This window comes from Athene noctua, chromosome 4 (assembly GCF_965140245.1).
Source record: "Athene noctua chromosome 4, bAthNoc1.hap1.1, whole genome shotgun sequence".
In the NCBI taxonomy this organism is placed as follows: domain Eukaryota; kingdom Metazoa; phylum Chordata; class Aves; order Strigiformes; family Strigidae; genus Athene; species Athene noctua.
Window position 1 is genome coordinate 31,988,810 of NC_134040.1, and position 21,033 is coordinate 32,009,842.

Genomic DNA, 21,033 nt, shown 5'->3' on the forward strand with positions numbered 1-21,033 from the left:
AGTGCATTGCCTGTAGGGGCCTCATTTCGAGAGAGACAAAATATGTAAGAAATCATAAATGGTACTTTGTGAGATCTAGTTAAGACTATTCACAAAATGCATAAAATTCCATTTCTTCCCATCATCAAGTAAAATTACTACACAGACATGAACTGTAATACTACACAGATTCAGCACTGCCACTAAAGTATCATCTGACATAGTTTTCAACCGCCTGCAGCTATGTAATATTGTAACTTTTTGGACTGCAAATTTTCAACAAGTTATTTACTTCTGGTAAAGTTCTGAGTACTCATTTTTGACACTTGAACATTCCTTTAGGATAAGTGTAGGTGTTAAGACATCTACATCTTACCTTGATTACCATTTCCTTTCTCAAATATATGCATTTTAACTGTATATTTTGTTTGTTTATGAGTAATTGTAATGGAGATCTGATTTTGTGAGGAAAGATTAAAATAGCAAGTATTTCAGAAGTGTCTCTGGCTCAGCCTATCCACTCTAAAGACTACTGTTCAAAATTCTGTGGGGAAAAAAAAGCAAAACCACAGCACTCTTATCATGAAGAGATGCAGTTTCTGTTCCAAAATTCTTTCTCTCATTCCCAGATGAACAATACAGACTCAAATGATTTTATCACAGGTGGTAAAAAGCACCTAGACTTTAATGTTATTAATGGTAACATAATTAGGTATTACATAAAGCAGAGAAAAGATGCACGCTGTTTATGTTATAGTATCATGGAGACCCTTTATTCTCTGATGGTGGTACATGCCTTTCCTAGACAGTTCAAACAAATTTAAGGTGAAAAACTGCTAAGTAAAGAGATTGTATGTACCTCTGTATTCATAAATTTACTTGCTGATAAATAGTGAAAAAGGAAATCAGGCAATGATGTATTACATTGGTTCTTTGATATGACTAGATGTCTGACAATTGACAGCCTTTAGGATGTGACATCTTAAGGACTACTCCATATTCAAGAGAACTTCTGTAGAAAACTATTTCTCAACAAGCATCTAATTATAATTTATATATACTCGTGCCTTAAAAAAAATAATAAAATAACGCAATTTGACATAAATAATAATTTAGAAATTCTGTTAAACTTTATATCAGGATATCTCCCTAATTAGTACATGGAGTTATGTACTAATGTCAGAGTTATACATACACTTGTCTAGAGATATACTAGCTAGCCTGGGCAGATCTGCTTTCTGACAACCGCAGTTGCATAAATGCACAGAGGTGAACAAGCTGCCTCAGAAGTGCATGTGCTTCTCACGATCTTACATGTGAATCTGAGTTACTAGCCACCGTAACATTGTCACCACTGCCAATCTTTTATAAACAGTCCAATCAGGGTTGCTATAAGGAAAAAATTAAGATGGTAATAGTCAAAAGACAAATATACCAGTTTCAGGAAAATACCTAGTTATTGGATGTTATTGTTTTCCTCCTCTGCCCACATGTATTTACCACTCAAAGGGCAGCAAATGTCCATCTGTGAAGGAAAAGACAGGTACATAAATCCTTACATGTTCTCCTATGGACTGTAGCAGTTGACTCACCCTTCTCTGGCCGAGCTGCCATGGAGCCACTTTCTCAACAGGCTGGCCAGGAGAGGGTGCAAGAGCATCACAGCAATCACAAACCCATACAGGTTTTAGTGAAAGCAGCCTAGGAAAGGCTGGGGCCAATGTAATTTTTTCTCTTTTCTGGTAAAAGATATCCATATTAAATCAATCTGGAGATAAAACCTTATTTAGTTATTTTGACTAATGTTTTCTATTTTATGAGATCACTTTTAAGGACAGTTAATTCCAGAATTCTATTCAGAAAGGCCAATTACTTCAGCTTGCACAGACAGTAGTCAGTTGTACGTGCACATTCCATACGGGTCAGACTTTGCAGTACGACCACAGATTGTATATCGGTGTTTGATTAAATCTGAAGTGCCAGGGAACAACGGTGGAGATGAAAACAAGATTGTTAGGAATGCCAGTAGCCTGATGTTCTTAAAAAACATCTACAGCAAGTATTTTGCTTCAAACAAATGCCTTTTCTTTACATTATTTTTTAGGATTTTTTGTGCCCTGCATATTTTACTGTATGTCTTTCTCAGAAAAAATTTGGAGTAAGCCATGACACTGACAAAATACATTCCTAAGCGAGGGCTTTTTAAAAATCTGGTGTTTAAAGTTAAGATCTTAAGTTGGTACAGACTCAGGCATTATGTTGGTTTGAACACTTACAGCTGTGTGCTTGGAATTTTAAAATGTACAGATATAAAGACAAAAGATAATATTTTAATACATATGCCCCAGGCTGGTGTGAAGTAGAGTGTTACAGAGAAGTGCAAACCAAAAAGTTCTTGATTATTCACTGGCTTAGCCCAAGGCATACATACCTGGGCTGGAGACACAAACTCCTAAATTTGAATCCAAGTTCTCTATATCCAGTCTCATCAATCTGCATGACAGAGACAGCAGCAGCTATGCAAGCTGTTGGACAGTAAACATAGGCACACACTGAAAATTTTCTCTAGCTTTGACATTTCCAACTCCCCTTTTATACTATATGAGGCACACATGAGAGTGAGGATTAGGAGACAAATTAATAATCTTGCCTCATGAGCCAGAAAACAGGATAAATAGTGATAGTGAAAGAGTGCCAAAAGAGAACAGAGCTTGTATCAGTCTGAGGGGGTAAAAGGAAAGACTGCGACAGCATTGCTCTAGAGGCCTTATGAGCAATGCTTCAAACACTAAGTAGAGATTAAACATATTTGCTGGCAACTGTCTATAGCTTCACTAAACAATGTGGATGGAGCCACTGTATTTTACCCATGCCAGAAACTGTCGATGGTTTATTCTGTTTGGCGCAGTCTTGCTCTCCTCATGCCCTCCCTCCAAAAGCTCTGAACGGTGGCTTAGAAAAAAAGCCAGGCTCCCTATCCACATTCTTGACTCACTAAGGAAAAAAACAAAAAACAGGCACATGACGCTGGTCACATCATAAAGAATGTCCGATGCAAACAAGGCCATATTGATTTGGGGGTAATTTTTAATAAAATGGGTCTAGATTATGCTTTATTGCTCAATGTTTAGGGGCAATATTCTTGAATGGACTGAGAACAGGCTGGAAGCCAGAAACTGCTGCCATCGATCCGCAGTGTGGCCTTCACCATTTAATCTCTGTACAGCCATGTCCTCACCTGGAAATGAGGATCAAGGATTGGAAAGACCACTTGCATCATCCGCCTGTCCATCGGTCCATCTGGGAGGGGTGGAGCTGTCCCTTAAACACCAAAGGGCCAATGACAGAGGAACAGAGATCTCCTCCCTGCAGAGGGGAGCCCAGGGACATCTCTGTCACAATGTCCAGAGCCAGGGCCCAACTGCATGATGTAAAGCCCTCACAAGCTGCAGCAGGGGGGATGCTCTCAGGACAGTCATTTAGTAGTTTGTCTTTATCATGCAGGCAGGCAGCCTTGCAGTTCCATCATCCAGGCACTGCACCCTGATGCATCAGGATCCTTGCCCCTTTTGGGGCTAATTCAGTGACTCTTGGCATTAGTTGCTTGGGAGTCTTTCAATAATTTCAGTACGTATTGAAGCACCCCTTGTGAAAGTCACTGTCTTGCCTGTTCTGCTTCATAGAGGTTCAGGAGTTACTACACATCTTACAACCATAATCAGCAAATCATTCTACAAATTCTGATCCAGATTTAAATAACTTTTGCACATTTAATCCATAAACTTATATTATACAGCTGTTAAGTGGTGTTCTGTATTTATTTTAATATATAAGTGCACATACTCTGCTCTTAAGCCCACTACTGCAGAAAAGTGGCAGCTTTAATGTATTAAGAGATTAAATATTTAACAATAGTTATCACTAATGGCATTCTGAAGTTGGTGAGACTCAAGACATAACTCAAGACCTGTTTAGTTAACAAGAACTCTGTAAATTTTTTTTTTTACAGAAATTCCTGAAGGTGAGGGGGACTTTACCAACTCCACCCCAGCAGCTCTGGGAGCTACACAAATAAAGAAGGAGACAATTGACATAGGTAGGTCAAGACTGTGTCTTGATGGTTATAACAACACATTCTACTTTACTGGGAAGTGCAGATTTCTAAGGTTCATATGTTATTTCTGCACATTATATCTGTTGTAGTTTGAGGTTGTGATAAAATCTGGGTTTTGTTTGATTTTACAGTACAAAAGTGTATAAACACTTATCTCTTCTTCCCCCAGCTGATAGTAAGATCTTATTTTTCCAGACAACACGCTCCCCATTATGCTAGATGTGATAAGTCTGCATTTGATTGTGACACAAATACTGTTCTTTTTCATACACAGTTGCTAGAGAGAATAAACTGGAGAGCTAAACAGCTGTCTCAGAAACACTGAACAGTTTATACCTTGTCTGTCTTTTCAAAATACTTCATGACAGTGCATTTAATTTCAGAATATCCACTATCAAACAATTGCCATAAATATTCTGAATCATTTTACAAGTAAAACTCAAATCAGAGCCTCAGCAATATGTAGAAGTCACACATTCAGTGACAAGTATTCAGGAGAAGATTTGTTTTATTATAAGTATTAAAATTTAACATGAGAATACAGTATGAACATTAATCTTCTGGAATAAATAAGCATAGAAACCATGGAAGGTCATAGAAAAAAGGCATCAGAAGAAATAACGATGATATTGAAATCTAATGACATGACATCCTGGATCAAAATATGCTTTACAGTAGTGCTCTTTGTACCCTGAAGTTAATGGAAAGAATAAAAATCTATTATGATTCTGTGAACAACAATTCTTTGGCCCTTTACATTGTATGCATCACTATTTCTGTGATCCAGTCAAGAGCTTCCTTCTCAGCAATTATGTTTTCCGGAGTTTGGGTGTTGAGACACCCTATCCAACACAGCTTTTACAACTGTTTGCAAAGGCTGATCTTGATTATGAAAGACAACTGTAACGAGTATGACACTGAGGACAACATCAGAGCAATGCCATCACAGCAACAACACACAGAAACACAAGTTACTTTTGAGGATAAAGTAAATCTGTGTCCCTGAAAGTTCAGAGACATAGCGAGGTCACACTAATGCAAAGAAAAGAGTTCATACACAATGAAACAGAAGAAAATGTCATGCAAATCAACTGGCTGCCTTATACACACAAATTCCCTGTTCCTGTCATGTAATATCCAATTGAGGACAGTAATCACACAAGTCAGCAGTACACAAGTTCCACTGCCAAAGGCAGAAGGAGATTAGAGAGCCAGCAAGGTAGAGAGAATGAGCACATAAATGAAAGCCATGGGGTTTTTTTGGTAATAGCTTGAAAAAAAAAAAAAGTCCTTTAAGAGCCTAGGAGTAGATTTACTGCTCCATTTTGGTCCTGGATTGTATTTCCAATAGCTGCAAGTATTAAAGGAAGATGCAAGATTTTCTTAAGAGTTATGAGGTAGCCTGTTTATGAAAAAACACTTTTTTTTCTAGTACCCCAAGTAAACCACATACATGCTTCGGAGAGTATAATTTCTGATTCTAAGTTTACCATAGGCATAAAATTTATTCCTGCATATGGCTTATGAAAAAAAAAAAAGTATTTGCCAAATCACTTAAGAGAAAACAAGTTATAAAGCAAATAGAAATGCATGTACTACTCTGTGGATATGTTAACAAGTACCATTATAGAAAGCACATCAAATGAACCTGCTTATTTACCAACAATCTCTTATTTCTAACAGTCTAAACCATGCACTCAGTTTTTCAAAACATGTAAGGAACATTTACTTCTACTCTTTACCAAAAACTGTATTGAAGGTAATTGGTCTATGACATCCCCTACCAAAACAATGAGAACTAGTCTTTCTCCCCCTCCCAACCCAAAAAGTAATTCCACAAAAAAGTGAACTTTCAGCCTCCGAGAATCCAGGCATGAGGAAATGAGCCCAGAGTCACCAGGTCTGGGTTTTTATGTCCATAGATGATTTCAATAATTCTGAGGGCTCCTGAATTTTGCTTCTGAAGGGAAGTTTTTATGCTGCAAAAGACTGCAAAGCTATTAAAGCCTCAGCTCTGCAGAGAGAAAAAAAAACCTGGCATGTAGTCATGCAGAAAAATAATATTATAATGTTTCTATCCTGTTAAGAGATGCAATTTTGTGGAGAATTCAAATGTTGATAGAATAAAATATAGTTATTCTGTCTTCCCTATTTTGTCATTTAAGCCACATAGAACAGTTTTGGATAGAACCATCCCTACATATAGAAAGGGCAATTTAAGCTGAAGCTAAAGATTTCCACAAAATCATTAATCAATTCTTTGTTTTCCAGTTTTTCTTCTGCTTATGTTATCTCCATCACAAAAGCTCTGTATCAGAGACTAGACTTTCACCCCAAAGTAAATAAACATGGCTGTCTCCTAAAGAAAGGCAGACATATGCAACCTTCCCCACAAAACCTAACATCCCCCCCTGCCCTCCCTCCCAGGGTAAGGCATGCCTCAAAGCCCAGGTTTGAAACTCACCATGGAAGCTTACTAAAATGGACTCTAAACCACTTCATTCTCTGTGTGTGTGTGTGTGTGGTCAAAAGGAGTCCTGAATAGAGGAAGACAAGTAAGAACAAGGAACAAAGGTATTTCTTCAGTTTCTTTCTGATGTACCAGGGAAAGTCACAAAGATCTGAGAAAAGCCCCATCAGCAGCATGAAATGCAGTTTATACAAAGCCACACAGCATGCAGGTCTGCCAACAGGTGCCTACGCCTTTCACTCCTCCTCATCACATCCGAGGCATCTGTGCAGTCATGGGCACAGCTTCCAAACTCGAGAGGGGGACAGTGAGTGGCCTTCTAGGGCCCAAGTCTTGGCTCATTTCATGACAAACTGGGGGAGCGTGCATGACCCCACAAAGGGAAAGGCTGCAGTCCAAGCTCTGTTAGGTATGAGTGAATCTGCAGACGCATGCCCTTACAAATGGCACCAAAGCCTCACCAAGCCTGTCCTGCCCACATCGCCTAGGAAAAAAACTGGAAGGCACACCTGTCCTAACCAGTGTATACAAGCATGTTATGCAAATTGACTTATATGTGAGATACGAACCAACCACGTATGCCTACGTGATTAACCAAGTATTTTAAGTCTGTGTTGCATCCACAGCTACATTTTGGGGAATGGAGAGGCAAAAAGAAAGATAGGGCTTACAAGAAATGTCAATAAATAGTTTGATTTAGGGAGACATGTGGTAGAAGACTTGCTATAACTAATGGGTTAGACTACTGGGTTATGACATTTTTAATTCAAGATAGGTGTTACCCACAGAGAATGACAACGTTGGCAATTTATCTGTCTAAATCCAAGTCTATTTTATTTAAAACTGTGTGTTTCTATAGATGATGATTCTATAAGCACTACCTCAGAAGACAGATCTTGTACACCAGTAGCAAAATGGATGGTTGGGACAGGTGAGTATTAATTTCCATCCATTTATTCTGAAACAAAATCTCATTGTAATTTCAGTACCAAAGCTGGAGCAACCAAAACTCTGCTGTAAACGCAGCTCTACTTTTCTGCTTCTGACTCCAGTCTAGCTTTATCACTAAACTTATAAAATCAGTTTCATAGCTCTATTCCCTGTCACAAGCAAAACTCAAATTAAAACTGTAGTTTAACTTCGCATTCTATACATACCTGATGAGCAGCATCTGTCTACTTCTGAATATGTAGGTAAGATTTTTTTCTTCTATTGAATTCCCAGTAGCATTTTCACTTGCATGATATTTTGCCTTGCCTAAGTTGAAACCATACTGGAAAGGCATTTTCTTATCAATGCTGCTATGTTGTTGCTTTAAAGTTTAAGGCCTACTGCATTCCTGCATGTAGCGCTTGGATACATTTAATTTGACAACAGCGGCAACAAAATTACACTGACAAAATGTAGAATTTTAGATGCCTTGGAGAAACAAAAGATTTCACTTGCTCCATATTTTGCATACTGAAGAGGAATGTCATCACGTATGGATTTAACACTGTAAAATTATAAGATTTTTGAATCAAGAGATTATTATAAATATTAATTAATCCTTCAGCTTGTTACCAAGTCATTAGCTGCTCTTACATCTTAATGTATGAATATTCAGCAATACTCAGTTGTTGTTTCATTTATGTTTTCAGACAATCACATTCCCTTGGAAGAAGCACAAAATCACTTTAAAGTTATTACAGTTAATGATACTGGAGCAGGAAAACACTGGAGTGATAATGAAGTCAGAGCTCTCATAAACATATGGTCAGATGAAAAGATAAAACAAATGCTTGAAGGGGCCACAAGAAATAAAGAAATATTTGAGGAAATTGCCAGGAGATTAATGAAAAGTGGTATAGACAGAGACTGGAAACAGTGTCGCACAAAGTACAAGAACCTAAAATATGAATACCGTGCACTGCAGAAGGAAAATGAGCATCTTGGAAATCCCAGGAGAAAAATGAGATTTTATGATGAAGTAGACTGTATTTTAAGAAGACAGCCTCTGGGTCCCTCGAGCTGGGGATGTGAAAGTTCAAGTCTCCTATCAGGTACTAAAAAGTTCAGGGCTGAGATAAAGCTCTTAAAATGAAACTTAAAGTTGCCTGTTGACCTGTAGGAGGTGAAATATGTGGCCAGAAGGGGGAGGGAAAATAACTGAAGAGCCTGTATCTGCATGGTCATGTAGGCAATACTCAGTGAACGGAAATGGAGGAGTTTAGAAGTGAGAACATAAAAAGTGAAAGCACCTGAAGCATTCAGCATTACTGGAGAATCTTTGTGCTTTTGGAAGCTTAAGTGAGATATATAAAATGGTACCAGAAAACGTGGCAGGTTTTAGAGGTGATCTATCAGGCATGTAAAGTCTTACGGATAGAGAACTGAAGGCTCATACCATTTAGAACTGTGGAAATCTGTAACAATTAAGCCAAGTGCAAGGGCTCCAAGAGAGCAAACTTCATTGATTCAATTCACATCACAGACAAGAGAGAGAAAAATCCAGGGCAGTGGTGTTTATTTGAGCACTTGTAATTGTTATATTAATTTTACTAAAGCAGAATCAGTTTTCTAAATAGAGTTTGCTTCTATTTTAGTATCAACAGACCCCTGATCTAGGAACCACACAGCTAATCTACAGGGGCACCTGCCCCTGATCCAGGCAGATCAGATGCTCTTGTAGAAGCAACTTAACCCCTGCATCTTAGAGCTCACTGAGTTACAGTAAACCAGAAATAATTCTGATTTTTCTCAGTGTGTTAGATAGTAATTTGCAACATCACAAATGTTAGCTGAGGACTTGAACCATTTCTGCAGCAGAGGCCAGATGGACAGCTTGAGCAGAAACCACTGGATCCATCCTTAAACCAGCTGTCCTCAATCATGAATCATGGTCCTAATGTGGTGTCCAAGGGCACCATATAGTAGTGCCATTAGTTGAGGCTGGAATGACATCCACACAGCCATGGAATGACACCATTGCTTCTTACCTGCCTTATTCCTTTCCTCAATCACATTTGTAAGACAGATATTTTCTTCCTAATCCAGAACCTGAAGATATTACTGCTCATTTCTGCTGTGAATGGAATTTGTCAACATCAAGAATATTTGAGCCAAACTGGCTGGTTTACATTTTAGGATGCTGGAAAAGAACTGTGTAATCTTGTGCTGATGCAGGAGACAGTAAAACAATAACCTTTCAGAAAAGAAGCTTTAGTTATTAAGCTGTTTGAGGCATCTACCAAATAAATGTGTCTCTACCCTTATTTTACGTGCCAACACAGCACCTAGATTTTCTAGAAGATTCTCACTGTTCCAGGTCACTTATCCCAATTCATTTGCTTGTGTACTATAAAGCTTTTTGGTGTATGACTGATTGTGCTTGAGAATCTCTGCAAAATACTTAGTCACCTTGCTTTTCTCTTCTAAGTTTCAGTGGGAGATGTTACAACAAACACAGGATCCTTGAGTATCAAGAGAAAAACATGGAATGATGGTAAGAGCCCCTGACTTTTTAAAGTATCTACACAATGCCGTTGAATGGGATGCCAGATCCTATTTTCCAGTACTCAAATGGTTAAAAAAAAAAATCCTAGAATTTAACACCAAGATCTAAACCAACATTCTTCTCTCACCCTCAACAATTTGCAAAAGAAGAGTCCTGATAAAAATGTGGGCCTAAGGAAAACCACAATTTCTTTATTTCAGTCCTCATCCCTGGTATGAATGAAGTAAACATCAGAAAATACTTCTTTGGTTTGTAAGAATCACATGCAAGGAAAAGACAAGATTTTAGAAAGGTGTCTTAATTACCTGTGTTGCTCAGAGGAAAATAGGGACAATATCACAGTCATGGTTGTTTTCCTCACATACTATGTGACAGTAAACAAGAGAAGAAATTATATAATGTCTCACATGTAATGTCTAAGATGTACAAGAGAAAACAGGCTAAGACAGCTATTCCAAGGAGAAGACATGGTATAGAATCACCGAGAGGGAAAAATGAACGGATGGATGGAAATACACAGCATGCAATCTGATATAGGAAAGGTCTAGAGTTTATTTTTTCTTCGTGGCAGAATTGTCAGGCCCTAAATAATCCAGAAGTCCAACAATGAGGGATGATTTTAGTTTAGTTTTTACTAAAATGATGTCTTGTCTACAGACAGATGAAAACAAACAGACCCAAGCACCACATTTCTGAATTCAACCCGCTCAGTTCACCATCAGAAACTGTACTAAGAGGACTAACTCTGTGATTAAACATACTTTTATTTATTGTCTATTAGATAAGTATGTCTTGCAAAAAAAGGCACTACTAGGCAAAGCTGAAAGTTTCAAATATGAGTGATTTTTACAAGGTCTTCTTCATTCCTACTGGTCCTTATACAATGACCAATTACACAACACCAGGCAAAGGCTTGCCAAAAGAGCATAACAGAAGGACAACATTAGGAAAACCTAGCATGTGCTAAACTTCAGTGTCAGCAGTTCATTGACTTGTGCACTCTAACTACACACTTTGTTTTTGTCCACAGAGGTGTCACCTGTTCCACTTAAGAAAAGTGCTTCTGAAAACACCATACTCCACTTCCAAAAGCTTTTAACAGAGAGAGTCCACACAGTAACGGAAGGCAAAAAGTTACTGTTAGAAAGGCTTTGTAAGCAGGAAGAAATGCAAGACCTCAACAGAACGCAGCTGTATGCTGATCCATCAGCCATACAACAGGTTGGTTTAATGAACTTTCTATGAAATTAGCATGCAAAGATATTCTCTCAGTAAGAAACTGAATAGACTAATTTATAGGGGTAGGTCACCTGCTTGCTCCCCTTTAATATATTCACCTTCAGTCTCTTAAACTAAAACAAGGTATGAGTTCCCACTGTAGTCCATAACTATGAGCTTTTAGCAATGATGTCAGTTAGCCCAATAAAAGATACAACCTCTGCCTGCATGCCTTGGCTCACCTACATGCCACATTTAACAGACTTAATTGGAAGAAAGTAACACTTTGACTGATCAAAGCAAGTATGTAAAGTTAAAATTCCATCCCACCATTTCCAATTACCATCTTTACAACCTTCCTAGCAAGTTGGTCCTCTGCAATTAACCAAACAGTTGAAGCCATAAGAGAACTTCCTTTTGATTAGGCAAGGCTGGTGCAGAAAAACCAACACTTTATTCCTTTATCAGCATTTACCTGCATGCTGGCCCCACCACTTGCCTATGCTGGGTTGGGGGACCATCCCCATCTGCCCTCTAAGGTATGGTGCTGTGCAGCAATGAACTGGAGAATCCAATGAGCTTGAAAGAAAGTACACAAAGTTCACGCCCACCTAGAAGGTGCAGGCATGGGTTCTCATCCCTGTTCTGTACTGGGCAAGGGGTCTGCCTTGTCCAGTAACCAGATGAAGTACAGAAAACATAGAAACAGTACAGGGAACAGTGATGTGGTAAGTGACAAATGCCATGCCATAACTAACCAATACTCTACAAAATGCTACTAGCCACTACTTCGTTTAGTGATTCTGTAAGTACTCTACAACCTGTACTGCCTGCAAGGCATGCATTTCCAGGGTTTTCCTTTCAGTGTATTCAAGCAGAACAACTCATTTCTGGATCTCAGTCATGTCTGGGCATAGACCCACACAGTCCTGCCAAAGCTAGGTCAGTTCTGGGCACGCACAAGGGCACAGCTGAAGTCCAACAGTCAAGTCCTTACTGCAGCAGCAACAGCTGCCAGGTTTTTTTATACACCGAGGCCTAAATTCCATCCAAGTCCCTCTAGATACAATCTTACACAAAAATATTACTGGATATAGTCCTTTGTTTCCCACTCTATGGTTAATTGTGTTCTTGTTAATTCTTTTATGAGAGACATTACAAAGGTAAATAATTTCCACCAAGGTAGATTTTATCTGTCATTTGACTAGCATTTTAAAAACAATTCTGAGAAGTCAGATAAGATCCCTAGAGAATCACTGGGTTTTGATCATATTGTATGTGACATGGACATACAGTTGTTCCAGTGTATGCTTATCTACAACTTTTCACATTTTACATTGGTTTCTTCTTTGGCTTGTAATACTAGTATCATTGTTGGTTTAAAAATCTTTCTTCTCTCTTTGCAATGAGTTGGTTCAAGGATACATCCTTGAACTTGCAACATATTACTTGCACTACTGCCTTTGAACAAGGGATCTGTCCCTGCCATCACAGAAGTTAGGTATCATTCCAGAACATGCTGAGCCAGCTGAAGACCTCGCCATTCCTAGCAGGACTAAAATCACAGGTTACTCCTTCCACATGTGAACCAGAAAAATGTGTGATCCAACCCTAATTCACTCTAGTACCTTTAAACAGTTTAGTTCAATTTAAATTTAAATTAAGTTTTTAAAATAACTGTACTTAAGATAATATGGATCACGTACATGTTCTGCTTTACATCCTGTTCCATGACTGCAAGGCTCAAGTTGATTTGATAACACATTGCAACAAGAAGATCCCCTTTGCTCCATGCCACTCTAAGCAAGCTGATGCTTGTTGGATCCCCTGTAAACCAGTTCAGATCACTAACCTGACATGAGACTAGCCCAGCTGGGAAAAAAAAGCAAATGGTTTTCTGTGTGAGCTGAAGCAGCCCAGCAAGTTCTCAGCTGTGCTAGCCCTAACTTTGAGCAGCTCAAAGGTTGTTTTTGTTGCAGTGTTACTGCCCTCGAATAAGAAAGGCTAACCTGAGGGAGGCACTTAGCACTGCAGAGAAGATAAACTGTTCTTAAAATTGAGTGATGCACAAGGATGCCAATCTCTCCAAAACTTTGCTGTCATTCAGTACAATGTCCCCCCAAAAATGTTCTCCTCTTCCAGAAAATAAAAATTACTCATTTTATTTATTAAAATAAGCAGGTATTTCAAGACATAAGTATCTGTATTTAAACGCTGTTGTTCAGATGAGAACAGCAAAAAAAGCACTGAGGCAAAGGACTGTCTAAATTCTTAGTAGGTCAGAGCAGAAAATTGCAGAGCACACTTGTAGTCTCTATTTGGAAACTGTATCAACACTAGAGGGTAGACATGAAGCAAGAACTGACAGGAAAAAAAAAAAACAGAAGTGGCTTTCTGAAGAAGATTTTCTCAGAACACTTCCAGAGAGTGGGATTTACCTGACAAACAAAGGTCCAAAGAAGGTGGACTTCCCTTTGTGTGGGATTCCACTTCTATTCTGTGTTGTGGCTGCAAAGCAGAGCTTGCTTTTTGTAATTCTTTAGTCAGAAAGCTATCTCCTCCTTTCCTGCTGCTCACACTTATTTTTGGTCAAAGATGGTAAGAGATGCCAACGGCATGGGGCATTTGGCATCATCTAGTATTTAGGTGCTACTCCCATTTATACAGACAATTAATTTACTTGAATATGTAGGATGCTGAGATAATTAAAGTGGCATCAAGACAACCTTCACTGCAGTTGTAGTTACGATTCCTTATCACTTTCTGCTTAGAGACAGGATAACATGAACGTTGCACATTTATAATTCTGGTTGTCTAGAGCTATGGTCTGTCTCATTTTGACAGCATCCCTCAGGGTAGTGACAACAGGCAAAATAGATGTCACTGGAGTGAAGGATTTCTCAAAAAAAGTACCTTCAAAAATAACGTTAGTTAATCCCACTCATTCTTCCAGTGTATTTTTATATCCATCTGAGCTTGTGCTGTGGGTCTCCTCTGATCACAGCTTTACATTTATTACAGTCACACAGTATTTAGTCTAGGCACACTTGTCACCGTAAAAGCCAGCTTACAGGCAAGTTAAATGGAAGTTAGGACACCATCTGAAACATGCTAAATGGTTACATGTAGGACCAAATGTGTTTTGGAGGAGAGACCTTCTTAGACATAGATCCACAACATGGTTCCTTTTTAAGCAGAAAGGTCAGACCAAGTTGTTTCCATGTAACTGCTCCTGAGAATCTTAATATAAATTACATCACGAAAATGATACAGCTTAAAACCAACACCAAGTAATGATGACAAGAGCAGCAATCCTATAGAAAACAGATCTTTGCTCTTCTTCCTCAAATATCTACACTATTACTATTACACTATTAGTAGATTAGTAATTAATCTACTAATTATTATTATTGAATAGGGGACTATTCAGGTTACTGTGAGGGCAAATCTGTCTCCTCCCCAGTTTGCAAATGGCAATACTGTTAATTTTTGAGGTGTGGCAGATAAATGGAGCAATCACCACTCCTACCCGTATTAAAAAGTTCCATTCTTCTCTAAAGCACACTCATTCACTGAGAAGAGTGGGTCACTTTACAAGTCTTCGATAGGGCTGTTAGATTTATCTCCTGGTAAACCAAATTATATTTGGGCCAAACGCTGGAGAATGAGCTTCAGGGAGCAGAAATGCTTGCATTGTTGGTGGATCCACAAGCACTATCAGCATCACTGTCCCTTAAAAGACTCACCCTCCAGATTCTCAACCTTTGTTCCTTCTCCTGCAGCAAGATCTCCTTCGTGTTGGCACAAAGCACTCATGTGGCCAAGCGGTTAACCAACTGACAGAACTGATCTAAATTAAAACCTAATAAAAAGCCCCTCCAAACAACCCTGCTTTTTTTAAGTTGAATGAAAGTAGTGTAAGAGACCACAGAAAGAGCAGCCAGAACACTTTATTTGAACTGAACTACCAAACATGAACCTCCTGTGCTGTGTACAACCCTCCCTCCATGCATTAGGCTCATATTTAAGGTATGGGCAGACAAGCGAACAGAGCAATCCTGTGGAAATTACTGGGAGAGCTGGATCATGCCTACATGGATGACTCAACTACAGTCACTGTGAAGAAAAACATCTCCAACTTTATGGCTAGGTTCGTTTAATGGAAAGTCTGTTGACCACAATAAACATAATGGCTGTCTCTGAAACATCCTTGTGTATATATATATTTTGGCATCACATCCCTCCTGTTTTTTCCTCTCATTCTTACATTATCTCATTCCAGTTGGTTAGTGCACATCCAGAAATAAAAGCTGAGACCAAACTGCATTTTCTGACATGTACGTCTAAGAGATTTGGTTAGAATAGAAATCCGTTATCTTCACTTTCCAAAAACGAATGTGCAGGAACCTGAGCCCTGCAGGAAGTTATGTAAAACAACTGAGCAGATATAGCAGCTCACCACAGCAAAAAGGTGTTACTCCTCCTCCCTTCCTGCAGGAATAAGCTTTGTGGATCTGGGCTATCAGCACCTAGCAACAGAGAATGGCCTATAAAAGTAATTCAAGGTAGAACTAAAGATAAAGTCTGACTACATCCACATTCACTAAGTGTCTCTGAAAGTATTCAGGAATGTTTTACCAGCACATAGAGTGTGAATATTCCAGTAGAACAGCATACAGACTTAATCACTAGCTAGACAAACACCCAGTATATTCCTAGGGAATTTACACAGAAACATGGTTAATTACAAAGTTAGGCATTTAGACAATTAAAACATTTAACGCTGCAGTTCTGGCCTCTGGGGATGGGGGATCTGCTGAACCCATAACGGGTTCTTGAGATGAAGAGGTAAATATGTTACATACCAAATTATCAGGATCATTACCTGTAGCATATCCATGTTCCTCAAAAAATTCCCATCTGAGTACTATTGCCATCTTAAGCTTTTTGTTCAAAAGATTCATGGTGTAAGACAGGATACGAATAGGTTGCTAAATAGCCTTTTAAAAAAATTATCTTGTAACTAAGAGGTTGTACATAAAATGTACGTACCTTCATTACGCTATATTGAGTATAGGTATTTGGAAGGATGGCTGATGGGAAGCAACCAGTACTTTTACCAGATTGAAAGAGAAGTAAAAATTCTTAACTTATGCTGGTGATTATTTGGGTTCTGTTCTGTGGGTCTTAATAGTGGACAGTGGCAGGGAAGGTATCAAAAAAGTGTGTTGGCCAAGCCTCCACTCTCCGTTCACTGTGATTCTTGTAACAAATTCCATACATAGACCCTGCTGAGCTGGGACAAGGAGCATTCACTGACTCAACAGGACTTCTACCTGCACAGAAGAGGGCTTTTAAAGACTTTTTCTAAAAATCAGTACAAAGCTGGATACACTCAGGTTTCAGTACACAGTATTACTGCCAAAAATATTTTCCCAGGAATTTTGCAAAAAGTTAACAGAAATCACACTTGTTGCAAGACTAACTTTGCAAATTTGTCCTGGTCAAGGACTCAAATGACGTTTAATAGATTTGTAACTCAAAAGTACTCCTCCTCCCTCTCCGCCCCCAAGAAGAAAGTCCTCTCCTTACCCATATCCTCTGACTTTATTTTGGCATGCTGTCAGTGGACTTTGCAGTGACTTTGTTCCCTGGCTTACAAATTGTAAAGATGATTTAGAACATCCACTTTTAAGCCTTGTTAATGTCAACTTCAGTGTAACAGCATTAGCTTTAGCAGCTTTAAAGTTTCAAACATTATGAGAATTCACTGCTAACACATCTGTAAAATGTGTTAAAACCAGATGAAAATCACTTTAAAATGGTCTCGAGTTAAATTGGTACAATGTTCCTAGTGTGTGGAAGGCCTTGATTAGCCTGTAAGTAGGACTATGACTGGTTTTCATTTTAACTCACAGTTCACCATTATGAAGTAAAAGACAATAAAAAGCCATGTTCTAACTTTTGCTACAAAGGAGTGTGAATTTAAGCCTCAACAATCTAGCAGCTGCTGTTTAATTAAAGAAAACCAAACAAAACCAACCACCCCAACCACTTTTAAAGTTGTTGCTTATGTCAAGATACTGAAATTCCAAGTCTATGTTCTATCTTTCATGACGTGCCTCCTTGTGGGCCTGCTCCAGAACCTTGCTTAGAAACACATACTGATTTTTCATGCAGAATAGTTTCAGTGAAACAATGAGCACCACTCATACACACGCTTAAATATTCTGGTGGCTTGATCCAGCATATGGAGTTTCAAGTTTTCAGTTACAAACATCCTCACTGAAGTAAATCTCTCCAGTGCTGTAATACCTTTTCAACACTGTAATACAAATTATCCAGTCATTTTAAGCCATTTATCAGAAACAGCAAAGTCATCCGCATTGCTGCAACCAGCTACATCAAAACATGAAGCACAAAAAATGTATGCTGCATGTTTTTATGGCATGTAACAAATATCCTGGATCTTTATTTATACAGATAAGATTTCAAATATGAGAAATTTTAACATGTTCCCAACAGCTGCTTCATCTTTGTAGATCAGACATCTCAACAATTAAGTTTGATACAATGCCATACTTGAATATACTGATTTTTAAAATCTAAGATGAAATAAGGGCCAAATTCTGTAATCTGATTTATTGCACAGGACTAATCTGCCTATAAAAGACCATGCCTACAAGTTATCTCAGGCCAGTTGTCATTACCTAAACATCCTTATAATTTGAAGGTGAGGTCTAAAGACTGTCTTTTCTGGTGGCAAATCAAATTTCTGTTAGTCACTTAGGCCTGATTGGGACTGCCCTTTAATACCTACCATACCTCTCTTTCATATTTACTTATTTTTAGAGACACTTCTTAGTTTTTAAGATTAAAAGAACAGGATTAATGAAATTTACTGATACAGTTGATGCTAAGGTTTAGCATTAACTGGTTTTCAAGAGACATTCCAAAAAGAAGGAAGAAAAACAGCTGTTATCCTATTACTTCCTGATAGGGACGCCACCTCTTCTACACCTCACAGTAGGAAAAACGGAAAGAGGTTAGAGAAGCATTAGAGAAGGAAATGGGAACATTAACATCTCAGCTATTTAACAGAATTTTATTGAGCACTTGCAAAGGTATATTGAACCTAACTGAACAGACTGTTTCACTTTACACATGCAATAATGTTTATGTCTCTTAAGAAAGCATCCCTTAAAATTTTTGATACTTAATGAGTTAGAAGATCAGAATCAGAGGTAGAGCATGTATGCCTTTAGGTGTGTATCTTCCTGTAGAACTTGTGAGTTCCTTATGGTTTCAATTACAGCATTAGTATTACTGTTTACAGTTGTGTCCTCCACTGGGGATATTTGATACTGAAGAGCTCACGGAAATCAAATATACTTGTCAAGTGCCCATCAGGAAAAAAAAAAAAAAAAAAATTAAAAATGTGTATTGAAAAATCATTAAATAAGGTTGCAATGAAAACTGAGATAGTAAGATGCAAAGCAATGAAAATGCATCAATCACTTTATTTCCAACTAAGAAACTCCATGTCCACCAGTGTAAATGTGTAAGCATTAAATGAGGTATGATTTTTTTCCAGCCTCTTCACAGAAAAATGGCGCAACCTAAAACGAGACTATTGATTACATGGCTTTGTTTCTTTGATTCTGCAGCTCTATCGCTCCCAATAAAAATGTTTTTGATGGACACTGGCAAATATATATAAATAAAACACCTACAACCCAAATAGAATTATTAGTATATGAGAGTCAGGTAGGGATGCCAGTAAAAGTGTATGAAACTCAGCTGTAATAAACAGAAAATCTCAATGTAAACATTTTTCTGTTGTCGGTCCAAAACAATTTCAGAGCAACTTTTGTGTGTCTCGGACCAAAGAACATATCGTTTTATCTATTCAGTGCATGTGCGCTTAGAGAAGCCCACCTCCCCAGCCTGTCGGGAATGTGACTTAGCCCACTTTTTGCAAGTGGCAGGTTAAGCACAGGTGTCTGTACCACGGAAGCCAAGCATGTGCTACAAAACTAGCACGTGTTTGGCTGTGCATGTCTTCCCCCGCGGAGGATGTACCTTTCCGGCGCCACTGAAAATATGGTTAGTGCATGTCAGTGCGTAACGGTATTACTTTGAATACCAGACGGAGCAGAACCCAAACCTCATTTTGCAGCTCTGCACCCCCACGGATCACAGTGAAGCTAGTCGGGTCTACATCGCCATAGACACGTCAAGTAGAAAAGAAGTTTTATTATGTCGTGGTGATGATTCTAAACAACTGCGGCTCGCAGGAGCCTAAAAACTCGTAAGAGCCACCCCACTTCGGTGGTCTCGATCAGTGTGAACTGCCCTTTATAACGTTAAGCGCCTCGAGTAACGCCGGGGACGACGGGCGGCCTGGCCGCGCCGCCGGCGGGAGCTCAGCGCCCGTGCGGCCCCGCGGCAAGAGGGGGTAGCGGGCGCGGCCGCCGGTGAGCGGGGCGCATCTCCACCGCCCGGCTGCGTGGCCGCGCCGCGGGCTCCGCGCACGGAGGCCCGGGCCGGCAGCAGGGGCGGATGCGACTTGAAGGAGGAGCAGCCCAGGTCCCGAGCACGTCCGGGAGCTGCTCCTTCCTTCGGCGGGGCCGCCGGGATGCTGTCGGGGCTCTCCCGCCGGTGCGGAGCGGCAGGAAGGGGACGGGACGCTCCGGAGAGGGCGTGAGGCCCCCGGCCGTCCCCGTCCCCGTCTCCCCCCCCCTCGGCCCGCTCCTCCGCAGCGAGCCCGGGCCCTCCCGGCTGCACGTGCCAGCGCGGGCGCCCGACCACCCCCCCCCTCGGGACAGCCGCCGCGGCCCGGCCCGGCACGGAGACTCCGGTCTGGGACGGTGGTCCCGCCCGGCGGGGTGCCGACCCCCTTCCTCCTTACCTGTGCTGCAGCCCCACCAGCCCCAGCGTGATCACATGGGGCACGTCCAGTTCGGTGGGCCACACGCCGGAGGCGATGCAGCCGAACACGCCGCACTCCTCGCGGATGCCCAGCTCTTCTAGCTCCATGGCGCGGGCGGCACGTGGCGGCGGGCGGCCCCTGTCGCGGTCCCGGCCCCGCTGTGGCAGCTCCCGCGCGCTCCTGCCGGCGCCGCGCGCAGCCAACAGCGCCGCGCTGCGCGGGGCCGCCGGTAGCCTGCCGGCGCGGCCTCCCTCATTTACATACGGGGGGGCAACCCCGGACCCCGCACCGCCGCCTCGCCCGTCCCCTCCCCGCCCCCTCCAGCCGGGCCCGCGACCCCGGACCCGCTGCCCCCGCGGGGCGCAACACGCCGCGGGGGGGGGGGGTGTGGGGGGTGTGCTGGTGTCGGGGAGCGGGAGGGTTTGCCCGTGGGCTGCGGGGAGTCGGGGGCCGGGCGCGGCGCCGGCATTGGCCGGGCAGTGGGGCCGGGGCCGTGTTTGCCCGGGGGCGGGGGGCGGCCGGGGTCCACCAGGGGGCTTGGCGGGGCGGAGAGGGGCGCGGGCCGTCCCCGGCGCGTTGGGCGGCGATTGGCGGGCGGTGTCGCTGCCCGCCGCCCCGCCTGCCCGCCCCTTCCGCCGGCCCCTTCTTACCCCGGCGGCGGGGCTCGGCGGCGTGTGCTCAGCCTTTCTTCTGTGCCCTAGGTGCCCGCTCCCGCGTCTGCCGCCGCAGCCATGGCCCCTGCTGCATCAGGTAACTGCCTGCCCCCGCCGGGGCGAGCCGCGGGGGGGGTGCATGGGGAGCCGGTCACGGGGTGGGGAGGGTCG

The 21,033-nt window shown here is 41.3% G+C and overlaps 2 protein-coding genes across 2 annotated transcripts in view; one reads left to right on the top strand and one right to left on the bottom strand.

Moving 5' to 3' along the window:
- The window catches only part of PPAT (phosphoribosyl pyrophosphate amidotransferase), a 49,260-nt gene extending 28,944 nt beyond the window's left edge, over positions 1-20,316 (bottom strand). The window contains exon 1 of the mRNA XM_074904862.1: positions 20,189-20,316. Within this exon, the coding sequence (XP_074760963.1) occupies positions 20,189-20,316 (128 nt within the window). The remainder of the gene's footprint in view (positions 1-20,188) is intronic.
- PAICS (phosphoribosylaminoimidazole carboxylase and phosphoribosylaminoimidazolesuccinocarboxamide synthase) overlaps positions 1-21,033 on the top strand; it is a 41,435-nt gene that overhangs the window by 11,198 nt on the left and 9,204 nt on the right. Inside the window, exons 6-11 of the mRNA XM_074904861.1 lie at positions 3,989-4,075; positions 7,423-7,494; positions 8,204-8,605; positions 9,982-10,047; positions 11,090-11,280; positions 20,911-20,959. Coding sequence (XP_074760962.1) covers positions 3,989-4,075; positions 7,423-7,494; positions 8,204-8,605; positions 9,982-10,047; positions 11,090-11,280; positions 20,911-20,959 — 867 coding nt within the window. The remainder of the gene's footprint in view (positions 1-3,988; positions 4,076-7,422; positions 7,495-8,203; positions 8,606-9,981; positions 10,048-11,089; positions 11,281-20,910; positions 20,960-21,033) is intronic.